The sequence below is a fragment of the Hyperolius riggenbachi genome, chromosome 9, assembly GCF_040937935.1.
Source record: "Hyperolius riggenbachi isolate aHypRig1 chromosome 9, aHypRig1.pri, whole genome shotgun sequence".
Classification (NCBI taxonomy): Eukaryota; Metazoa; Chordata; class Amphibia; order Anura; family Hyperoliidae; genus Hyperolius; species Hyperolius riggenbachi.
The window spans coordinates 258831006-258843464 of record NC_090654.1 but is presented as its reverse complement, the minus strand read 5'-3'; the positions used below and the strand labels follow the sequence as shown (position 1 = coordinate 258843464).

The 12459-nt window shown below is 43.8% G+C and overlaps 1 protein-coding gene across 16 annotated transcripts in view; it reads left to right on the top strand.

Annotated features, from left to right (window-relative positions):
* KTN1 (kinectin 1) overlaps positions 1 to 12459 on the top strand; it is a 185665-nt gene that overhangs the window by 147624 nt on the left and 25582 nt on the right. For all 16 annotated transcript variants that reach the window (XM_068254390.1, XM_068254395.1, XM_068254399.1 and 13 more), the window contains one exon: positions 9578 to 9667. In XM_068254390.1, the coding sequence (XP_068110491.1) occupies positions 9578 to 9667 (90 nt within the window). The remainder of the gene's footprint in view (positions 1 to 9577; positions 9668 to 12459) is intronic.

Below are 12459 nucleotides of genomic sequence, written 5' to 3'. Positions count from 1 at the left end.
ACTATACTAGCTATACTGGACACTACCTACCTATACTGGGCACTATACTAGCTATACTGGGACACACTGGGGGGCTGCACCAATCCAGCATTTCCTACCCCCGGCTTATATGGGGGTCAATCATTTTTCCCTGTTTTTTCAGGGAAAAGTTGGGGGGTCGGCTTATATGCGGGTCGGCTTATATGCGAGTATATACGGTATTCTATAATTGTAATGAAAACCCTGTAGCAGAAAACATTCTGCTTTGCAAAAGCAACTTTGGGTTTTCAGGTAAAAAGCCTTACTTTAATTTTCCCTGGGTTATGGTCACATGACCATGCCTATGACTTTTTGTTTTCTACTGCAAGGAACGTTTATTTAAAGTGGACCTGAACTCGTGCACAGGACAGAAGGAAAACATAACAGACATGCACACTGTATGTATTTAAAAAGTTTAGCCTTTGTAATTCCCCCTCATTTGTGTCTAATCACTAGTTGTAATTTGATCTCCCCCCGTGTCACATGACTGCCTATGGCAGATAAGCCCATTTGGAAGTACAGGGTGTTAAGGTGGCTGTACACTTATAGATTTGCAGCAGATGCGACCATCCGATAGACTTATGTCTGATGCCTATCAGGTCGAATCTGACAGGAATGTATCTGATGTGTGCCACACACTAGGAATCGAATGTCAATAGATTTCGGAATGAAATCTATTGAAATTCGATCGAAATGCAGTGTTGCACCATTCGATCCAATGCAACCCTCTGGGCCATCGATCGGCTGCCAGTAGCCGATCGACCCAGATTTTCCGCCCGGACTGATCGAGCTAATCGATCGAAATCGGCTGCAAATCGATCGATCGATTTATTTTCCAAACAATTTTATTGAGGTTTACAATAAAGACAGAAATACAATATAAAAAATATAGAGAATAACATATCCCAATGAACAGCACGTCATGACTTTGACATAACCACATTCTGTGTGGATACCACAACTCAATGCAGTAGACTGAAATCATGATGGGCCGCCTGATTAAGTTAGCTGGGGAGGGTCAACCCCCCTAGTATGATTGACTGGACCCTCCAGCCCAAAATGGGAATGTGAAATGTTAAACCCTACTTTATCCTAAACCCAATTTCAACTCCTCATAAAGAGGACTGTTTAACATTAAAGACCGGTCGGCTGATTTAAAAGAATCGATTTGCAATCGACAGATCGATTCTATGGAATCGATCGGTCGAAAGTTGGCTGAAATCGACCAGTTTATGGGCCCTTTTAACAATATGTCTGCTTCCATGAGTCGGGAAGTAGAAACCGTGCAGATTTATTTTAGGATTTCTTTCAGCTGTAACAAAGATATGAATTTTTTTAAAAAGTTATTATACTGTTGTGTATCTTTTAGAGCAGAGAGGAGTTCTGAGTTCAGGTCCGCTTTAAGGCAAAACACATGTGGCATTGGGTTGAGTTCTCCTTCATGGGGCAGCCACAGTTGCCATATGGGTGGAGGTGTCTGCATGTGTTAAGTTCACACATCTCCAAATAAATCATCTTTAACCTCGTACACATGCCTGACTTAATTCGGCTGAGGCAGCCGATAACAACTGCCTCATCCTATAATCAGGCGTGTGTACGACGAACGATTCCCCGGCTGGATCTACTCAGACCCAGTAGACTTCTGCTTTCAGTTTCTATACTTTCTGCTAGAGAGAGAGATCAAAGAATGCCAAGAATTTACAGCACAAGTTCTGCCGACTGAGGTCAAAAGCAGTGCACTTATGTCACACAAAATAATTGAGACTGCTAATGGGTTAAGGGATTTGTGAACTAGGTGGCAGGTAGGCCTAGACAAATCCTATGAAAAGTCTGTGCAGACTTTTGTATGTAAACAGGGGCCCTAGGTCAACATTATTTATCAGTATACGCCTTTGATGCCTGAGAAGCATGTTTATTCTGACTGTTGGAGTGATGACAGATGCAGAGTAAGTCTTCCCACCTAGACACTTAGCTAAGGCTGCAGAAGGAGCAGCTGCACACCCGTTGGCTATTGCTGTGATGGAGCTGATGACACGGATTACTGAGCGTCCACACAGCCACATCACAGCTGAGATTAACATGCAGCAATGCCATGATTGGCTACCAAATAAGCAACTTCCAATCATAACTGTGGGCCATGTATGCAAGGTGTTTCACAGGAAGTCCTCTCGTTGCTAGGTTGCAGCCAGACTGGACTCCTTCCTTTTTCAAACCTGGTCAGAAAAGGAACTGTTTGAATCTTGTCGGTTGCTAGGCAACGTGAAAACTCCCTTAGAACGGTTTTCATACATTACGGCCATCCTGTCTACCTCTGCACTCGTTTTGTCTATTCTATCTTGCCACTAAATCTTCATGTATTTCTATGTGTTTTTCCATGGGCATGCAAGTCTGTTCATATAATTCCTTTTGTGTGTGTGTGTGTTTTTAAAAATGAGTTTATTAAAGTGTGTTTTGGATTAATAGTCATGGGTGGAAGCTGTGGGTAAAACTTGATTTACTACTTGGGTTTGTAGATAATGAGATATATTTTGTCATTAAATGAACCAATCACAAGACGTGTTAATCTACATATCTAATTGGCAGTTGTAATACACGGCGTGGGCGTGCAAAGCACAAGCCGCTACCCGCCCCCTCTCACCACAGTGAGGGAAGGTGGAGGTAGCCTGGTCAGAGAGCATGCAGTGATCAAGCGCGTGAAGGGGGGGAGGGGTTAGGAATCAATTGAAACGAACCGGGGTATTACTCCAAATCACCTGTTAAGGGGGTCAGTTGACACAAAATCCACTGATGAATCGCTTGCTGTCCACTAGATGGACATACAGATCGTATTTCATTCATTCTAACCAGAAAGACCTATTTGCATGTCAGTTCTCGCCAGATCACTGTTCATTGCATTTAGGATTTATACTTTTTCAACCCCTGGGCCAAGTGTGTTGTGGCTCCCCTTTCATGTACAGCAGCCTCTCCCGTTCCATGTGCAGCCCCCTCATCCATGTGCATCACCCATGTACAGCAGCCCCTCCCATTCCATGTGCAGCCCCCTCTCCCATGTGTATCATCCATGTACAGCAGCCCTCTCTTCCATGTGTATCATCCATGTACAGCAGCCCCTCCCATTCCATGTGCTGTTCCCTCTTCCATGTGTATCATCCATGTACAGCAGCCCCTCCCATTCCATGTGCAGCCCCCTCTTTCATGTGTATCAACCATGTACTGCAGTCCCTCGCATTCAATGTGCAGCCCCCTCTTCCATGTCAATCATCCATGTACACCAGTCCCCCTCCCATTCCATGTGCAGCCCCCTCTTTCATGTGTATCATCCTTGTACTGTAGCCCCTCCCATTCCATGTGCAGCCCCCTTTTCCATGTGTATCAACCATGTACTGCAGCCCCTCCATTCCATGTGCAGCCCCCTCTTCCATATGTCCCATTCATGCACTGTAGTGCCTTTCTTTCAAGAACTTGGGCATGGGTTTCCCTTTTTCACGTGTTGCTCCTATTTTCAGGCTTCTCTTTGATATGTAGGAACCCCTTTCCTCTTCAGCCGCTCAAGGCCCGGGCCTCTGCGACCTTTTCAGCGATCTTGCCCTTGACTGACAGTCTGCTTGTGGTGATAGGTGCATACTACATAGATTTCAGGATCGGGTGAGACAGGTGCTGCTCCTATGAGCCAGACACAGCCAGCAAAGCCAGTAAAAGCTGGTACACACCAGGCAGTTTTACTTCAGATTTTATGTATGATCGAGAAAATGCTCAGATCCAGCACAAAAATAAAAATACAGCCTACTGACTGCTATCGACTGATCCCAAACCCAAAACCCATCCCTTTCTTTATTGGAAGCGGGTAAGTTTGCAATTTTATTGACCAAAATATTGATTATTGTTCGTGTGTACGTACTTTCAATCGAAATCCAAACGTCAAAATTATAAGATATCTGATCGGAACTTCAAAAAAATCACATACGTGTGTATGCTAGCAAACCTCTATATCCAATCGATGTCAAATCTGAATATCAATCCGATCACTCGCTGAAATCAGATCTGAAATAAAAACTGCATGATATGTACCAACCGTATGAGAAATGTAAAGAGGGGGGGGGGGGGGGGGGGGCGGGGTTAGTATAGTGTAGTCATCTCTGGTGGATAAAAGGTGCAATTTGAAGCAAGCTAAAAGTATTGTTCACAATCACTCCAGACGGTTGCCTACCAGCCACACAGTATGTGGATGGTTTCTTTGACCTCACAACATGTGTTGGTGGTTGCAGCTTTGCAGTAGTCCTAACCACAAACATCTCGGATAGAGATGAAGCTGCTACTTGCCAGCAGCAGCCCTGTAAAAAGAAAATTGGTGAATTGGCAGAGGGGCCCTTTTGAAAATCTGTGGAGTGGTGCAGCTGTTTATGATTCCTAGACTATTCGGAAAATGTTGCTATTTTTCTGCAAGCCACCAGGGGGAGATGAGTGCACATGGCAGAGTGAGTCAAAATAGCAACGTGTGGCATGCAGAGTGCTTCCTCTGGAAACGTGTCAGCACACCTCCCTGAAGAAGTGGTAGCAACCAACAAAACGCATACTTCCATGTCATTTGTAATTCCAAAAATAACTTGTTTCCAGTTTGCCTCCATTTGTGTCAGAATCATAGAGGCCTATGGGGCACTTCTGACACTCAGTGCTTGATTCACTAAGACAAATCGCACACCTTATCAAAGTTAACACGCCTTATCAGAGTAGCATAGCAAACTTATGCCTGCTGATTGGCAATGACGATAGCTCCACTCGTCCTGCCCTGAGTCCCTGCGGGTTCGTAGCGCTCGCTATGCTACGCTGATAAGGTGTGTTAACTTTGACAAGACGCGCTAACTTTGCTAAGGCATGCTATTTGTCTTAGTGAATCAAGCCCATAGTGTTTAAAGGACAAGTGAAGTGAGAAGTATATGGAGGCTGCCATATTTATTTCCTTTTAAACAATACCAGTTGCCTGGCTGCCCTGATCGTCTTTTTTGCTGCAGGTGTGTCTGAATTACACCAGAAACAAGCATGCTGCATGCTTGTTCAGGGTTCATGGCTTAAAGACGAACTCCAGTGAAAATAATGTAGTAAAAAAAGTGCTTCATTTTTTACCATAATTATGTATAAATGATTTAGTCAGTGTTTGCTCATTGTAAAATCTTTCCTCTCCCCGATTTACATTCTGACATTTATTACATGGTGACATTTTTACTGTGGGCAGGTTATGTAGCTGCTGCTAGCTGTTTTGGCCGTTAGAGAAAGCTGTAAACAGCTAATTCCTGTCTGTGATCATTGTTACATTGATGCAGTTTGCCCAGAGTACCGCGGTACTCAGAGCTTCTTGTGGGAGGGGTTTCAGCACAAAATCAGTCATACAGCACCCCTTGATGGTCTGTTTGTGAAAATCATATATCTCATGTAAAAGGGGGCATCAGCTACTGATTGGGATAAAGTTCAATTCTAGATTGGAGTTTCTCTTTAAAGTATTAGAGGCAGAGGATAATCAGGACAGCCAGGCAATGGGTATTGCTTAAAAGGAAATAAATATAGCAGCCTCCATATCCCTCTAGCTTCAGTTGTTGTTTAATTTAAAGTGAAGCGGTCATATTAAATACTGTAAAAGAGGGGAGGGAGGGAACTTGAATTGAGGGTTCTGACTCAGAATGAGTATGCAGATGAGGGGTTCTGCTGGCTGTATGCTGGTTGCAGGTGTAGCTCAGACACTACTGAAGGAGGAAAAATATATCAAATTGACAGCCAGACATGTTTGCATTTTTGAAGTACATAAAGAGGTCTGACTCCTCTGTTCCTCTCCCAATGAGGTTCCTTAAAGAGACACTGTAGTGACATATATTCTGTAACTATTCATGACACTAGTCATTTTCCTAGTTTCAGCTTCAGAAACCCTTCCTACATCTATGTATTGCTGTATGTTGGTATTTAGCCCCACCCTCCCAGTGATGCCTAGCCTAGACTTTTTAGCTACGTGGAATTTTCCTCCCTAAGCCTTCTGGGAGACATGTATTATTTTCACTGGCCTAGAAACTCTAAGTAAACAAACATTCCATAGAGGAGCGCCTGCCAGCACTAAAGATCCTGCCAACGGTGATACATTTCAGAATGTAAATCAGGGAGAGGAAAGATTTTACAATGGGCACACGCTGCATAAATAATGTATACACAAATATTGGCAAATATTGTAAATAAGCAATTCTCTTCATTTATAATTTTCACTACAGTTCCTATTTAAGTGAACTGGAATGCTTGTTAAATAAAACGTGCACTTTGAAGACACTTCATCTCCAGCGAAGCTTCTGTAACAAGTCCCAGCTGGTCATGCGAGCGGCTTCCACGTTCCTTATAAGTTGTACTTGGATCATCAAAGGTTTAGCTAGTTCCAATATCCTGATAAAATCACATAGAGACACAGGGCTTTCAGCATGTGCTGTGTGTCAGAGCGTCTCCTGAATACCCTTTGCTGTGTATGTATGCCCAGGCTAGCTCATGATTGGCATCAACAAGAAGCCCGTTTACAAAGTGATCGTCAGCCACAAAATCCAATTCCATTTACCCACTGCCTGTGTTTAGAGGAACTGTCAGCCATACTGTCTCAGAATAAAACACCTATATAAGTAGATATTTGCTCTACTTACATAACATATGTATTGCACTGTCCACATTTTTATTTTAGTGATTTTTCTATAGTAAAAAAAGGTTAAATCCTCCTTAGGATTCTCCATTTTAACTGTCTATCTTGAAGCCAATCCTAATGTCATTTCCTTCCTTACTCTCCTCTGCCTGATTGCGTATGCATTGTCTGCCGTCCTCTGTCTGCAGGCACTCCCTGCTCTGCAATAGAAAGTGCATTGTCTCAGCATGGGAAATATTGGTAAATCAGAGAGGAACAGAGGTTTGGGAGGGGAAAACAGGATGGAAAGAGGCTTCAGCCAATCAGGCTGCATTAGTTAAGTCTGAGGGGAAGTATAGGAGCAAAAAAGGACAACCCAGCATGCCCTGCAACTTCCTTTGTGTGGCAATGTAGCAAATAAGAGTCAGGTAAACTGGGGAATTTATTTATTGTATTTATAAAGCGCCAACATATTACGCAGCGCTGGACATTAGTTTAGGTTACAGACAATATTTAGGGGTGACATACAGCAATACGTCAATACAGGAATACAAGAAAGACCAGATCATGCAGCACAGTATGAGTACAAGGTAATGCTTAGTCACTGGATGGGAGCATGGAGATTAGGCAAGTTAAGTTCACTCAAATGCATAGCATGGGTTCACAGTAATGGAGGTGCATGATCAGGTAGGACACAAAAGGAGGAGGACCCTGCCCAAAGGCTTACAATCTAGAGGGAGAGGTAGGGTCACGAAAGGTAGGAGACCAGAATTCAGCTGTGGGTTTAGAGCACTTGTGAGGGGTGGTAGGTTAGAGTGAAAAGGTGAGTTTTAATGGCTTTCTTGAAGATGTTGTTGGAGGGGGCTTCACTAATTGGGGGAGGTAGGGCGTTCCATAGTGTTGGAGCAGCTCTTGAGAAGTCCTGGAGGCATGCATGGGACTGGGTGATGCGGGGGGCGGTCAGGCGAAGTTCATTGGATGAGCGGAGTGAGCGGCTAGGTGTGTACCTCTGAATAAGATCAGAAATGTAGGTTGGACAGATTTTGTGGACAGATTTGTAGGTCAGACACAGTATCTTGAGTCTGATTTTGGACTGGATAGGAAGGCAGTAGAGGGATTCACTGAGGGGAGCCGCCCTGGTGGAGCGATGGGAGGAGTGAATAATTCTGGCTGCCGCATTCATGATAAACTGCAGCTGGGATATTCGGGTCATAGGGAAACCAGACAGAAGGGCATTGCAGTAGTCAAGGCGGGAAATTGAGGGCATGGATGAGGAGTTTGGTGGTGGCAGAGGTCAGGAAAGGGCAGATCTTACAGATGTTACGAAGGTGGAAGTTGCAGGACTTTGTGAGGTTTTGGATGTAGAGAGTGCCGAGTCTAGGGTGACACCCAGACAGCGGGCTTGAGAGGTCGGCCGAATAGTATGATCATTTATCAACAAGAAAAGTAATAGTGATTTGTAACTTTTGGATTGACTGGCTAGCATCCTTATTACTTGTTTTCCAGATAAAAATAAAGGATTGATTTTATGCCCGACAGTTACACTTTTATTATGCAGCCAGCAACCTTACCTGCATTGGAATCACTTCAATCTATTCAGAAATGCTTCTGCTGTAATAGTCAACCTGGCTTTACTTGTTCCATTGCCTACGAGAAAGAAGCTTGTCATGACCCCTCCTGCCACATCCCTGCTCCTCCCTGAGGGCAGTTCAGTGAATTGTTGGAATCTGATCAATACTGTCCTCACGTGTTTACAAAGCAAGCTGGCTAGGACAGTGCAGTTTTAGGAGAAAAAAAAGTAAGGGGAGAAATGACATCAGGATTGGCTTCAATCAGAGGGAATCAAGATGGAGAATGCCAAGAACAGACTTCTCTATATTTTCTATATAAAATTCACTAAAATCAAAATGTGGACAGTACAATACATCTGTAGTGTAAGTAGAGCAAGTATTTATCTACTTCTATATGTGTTTTTTCCTGGGATAGTATATGGCTGCCCCTGCTGCTTTAATTAAAGTGTTTTGGGGAACTTCTTCCATATCCGTACAGGATTTCTGCTAGCCCTCCCGTTTTGTAATGAAGTAGTGTTGGTGTGTTGGCTTGCTGGGGGGTTTCATATTGCCACTGAGCGTTACTGGCCCTGCAGCACTGGGAAGAGAGAAGGCGAGTGAGAAGGGGACACTTTCACACAACATACACCTAGACAGCAGTAAACACACAACAAAGAGTCTTCCAGTCGGTAAGGTCAATAAATCGTATACTAACTTTGGAGGGTGCTAGCATCATGACTGATGATTGTAGTGGGCTTTTTAGGTAGGATCGCTGCCGATCGCAACTGATATCGTAATCCTTGTACACACGTTGGATAAAAGCCATTTCGAGCGTCAGTCGTTCCAAAAATGTGGCTAAGTGACAACGAGCGATCAATATCGGGATTTCCCCCATCCTAATGATCAATTCAGATTATTGGGCAGATATCGTGCAGGTGGCCACTGTGCCAGTTATTCAAACTTGTCCATTGTCCCAGTGCATGCGCACACGCCATGTGAAATGTCACATCCGCTTATGTGTGCCGTTTTCGAATGTCATCGCTTGGAATACTGGTGTGCGTGAGCATGTCGTTTCTTTTTGCCGGGAAATGTCCTTTGAGCAGCGACGCTCGTTTGTGCGTGCCGACTTTTATCTAGTGTGTGTACAGCTCTTTAGCGTGCTGGTGTGAGTGTATAGATCTGTTGTAGATGATGACTGCAGAGATTAGATGTTTCATGTGCATGTAAAGTATAGTATTTTGTCTGTTTAATGTCTGTTTCTTCCCATCCCCCTGCGACATAACATCTGTATTGGCGTCTTTGCGTCTCTGTCCAGAATCACGCCACCGCTACCTGCATGGCAATAGCTGGCTGACCTCTTCCTGTCTTGTAGGAGAAGCCGCAGAATCTACACGCAGGGGAGACGGAAGCGCGGGGTATCCTGCAGAAAATCTTCCCCACCGTGTCCGTTCCTGACAGCTTGGTAAGAGAGCCACAGCCGAAATTCTGATTTCTGTAATTCATTTTTTAAACCTGTTTTATCTCTCTTTGTTATAATACCTTTACAGAAAGCCTGAAGTGGAGAAAAACTTCTCAGATAATGAATTGTATGTGTAATATGGATAATGAATAAAACATTAGTGGCAAAAAGTTATATAGCTTTTTTTTTTTTTTTTTTTTTTTTTAACGTTGCATCATTCTGTCTTATTTGGGCAGCACGGTGGCGTAGTGGTTAGCACTCTCGCCTTGCAGCGCTGGGTCCCTTGTTCGAATCCCAGGCAAGTATGTTCTCCCTGTGTCTGCATGGGTTTCTTCCGGGCACTCCGGTTTCCTCCCACATCCCCTAACATACAGATAAGTTAATTGGCTTCCCCCTAAATTGGCCCTAGACTACGATACATACACTACATGATACATACATAGACATATGACTATGGCAGGGATTAGATTGTGAGCACCTCTGAGGGACAATTAGTGACAAGACAATATACTCTTTACAGTGCTGCTTAATATGTCGGTGCTATATAAATACTTAAATAAAATAAATTTGCAGTTTAGAAACCACAATCTGTCTTTAAAGCAGCCCTGTACTCAGAACTTCCTCTGTGTTCTAAAATATAAGCAATAGCATAATAACCTTTAAACAAAAAACTTTTCTTTGTTGATACAAATCCTAAAATAAATCTTCACTATTTCTACTTCTTGATTCATGAAAGTCTATAGAAGAAGCTTGTCTGTCTTCTCTGCCGTGGTAGATGTGACACGGGAGAGATCAAGTTACAACTTGTGAATAGACAGAAATGAGGGATACTTACACAGGCTGAACTCTCTAAACACATACAGGGTGCATTTCTCTGTTTTTCTTCTGTCCTGTGCAAGAGTTCAGGTCCACTTTAAGCTATAAAACAAAGCAGAAATAATAACCATTTGAACTTTCCTGCAGTAAAACATTATCCTCAGGCTGCCTCTCGCTGTTTCTTGGCTGTTTAAGTGCTTCAGAAAACAGGACTGTATTCAACCCAGTGAGTCCAGTAGCTTAGAGAAGCTCTCTTTGCATAGATAACTTAGTGTTTTAACTCTTCTGGTTCTAGAAAACAATATGAGACTATTTTCTTTGCTACTAATGTTCTATTGCGTAGCTGTACTACACACAATTCATTGTCTCATAAGTTTATTTTCGCTTCAGGTTTGCTTTAAAATCCACCTACGGTCCGGTTCACACGGACAGCCGCCGGCAACTCTGTGCTACCAGGAAGAAAAGCGTTTGGTTCACAGCTTTTCGGTGTCGGCCGCAGTTTGAGCCCCTTGAGGGGACACAGAACCACTAACACAGCCGATACTACACGAAGCATCTTGGGAAACTTAATTGACTGCAGAGTGAATGCCAGAAATTGACTGTAAACGCAGCAATAGATACCAGCGGTAAATTCCATGCACTGCCAGTCACCTGTCTGAGTCAGATCTTAAAGTGAATGGGAACTGCATTTAAAAAAATGAGATACTTACCCAAGGAGAGGGAAGGCTCTGGGTCCTATAGAGCCTTCCCGCTCCTCTCCTGGTCCCCTCGTTTCAGTGCTGGCTCGCCCGGTAGCAGTATTTGACTAAATTAGTCAAATACTGCTTTACCCGGCCGAAGGAGGCTTCAGAAGTCTTCAGGGAGCCCGAGTGCTCCTGAAGAAGGGCGGCCCTGTACTGCGCCTGCGCAAGCACGCTCTCTTGCATGCTCACGCCTGTGCAGTATGGAGCCGCACGTCTTCGGGAGGACACGGCTCCCAAAGACTTCCAAATACTCTTTCAGCGGGGGACTGAAATGGGGGGGGGGGGCAGCACAGGATAGAGAGCACCGAGAGAGGAGACGGAAGGCACTATACAACCCAGAGCCTTCCCTCTCCTTAGGTAAGTATTTGCTTAATTTTTTTAAAAATGCGGTTCCCATTCACTTTAAACTGCATTTTCTTCCCCTTTAAAAAGTTTCTTGGTCTCAGTTTAAAATGAACCCAAGGTGAGAGGCTGCCATATTTATTTCCTTTTAAGCAATACCAGTTGCCTGGCAGCCCTGCTGATCCTCTGCCTTACAATACTTTCAGCCATAGACCCTGAACAAGCATGTAGCAGATCAGGTGTTTTGGACATTATTGTCAGATCTGACCAGATTAGCTGCATGCTTGTTTCTGGTGTAACTCAGACACTACCGCAGCCAAGTAGATCAGCAGGGCTGCCAGGAAACTGGTATTGTTTAAAAGGAAATAAATATGGCAGCCTCCATATCACTCTCACCTCGGGTTCACTTTAAATGCACTTCCGGAAGGTATTTCTACATCTCCGTCTGTTTAATCGCTACTCCGCTTCTATCAGGCAGTGTGTTGTTTCACTGTGTGGATTCTCTATTTAATCTTCATACGTCAGTCGAGCTAACAGCCTCTCTACAACTTCTTCCCAAGCAGTAGTCACAATATTGGCTGATGACAGGACTCAGAGGCTTGCTGCTGATATCTGTGGAAGGATAAAAAAAGGAAAATGCTTATAAATGACCATTTTTTTAAAGGGACTCCGAGCAGTGCAGAAACTATGGAAAGATGCACATCATTTTAAAGCTCTCTTTCTCCTCTTTCCAATGATATATAAACCGCCACCCTACGTCTTTTAGTTTTCGCTATTTTCGCGATTGAAATTGCCGCAGCCGCGATTTCGATCGCAAAAATAGAGAAAACTAAAAGGCATAGGGCAACGATTTAGGTGTCGTCAGAAAGAGGAGAAAGAGAGCTTTAAAATGAT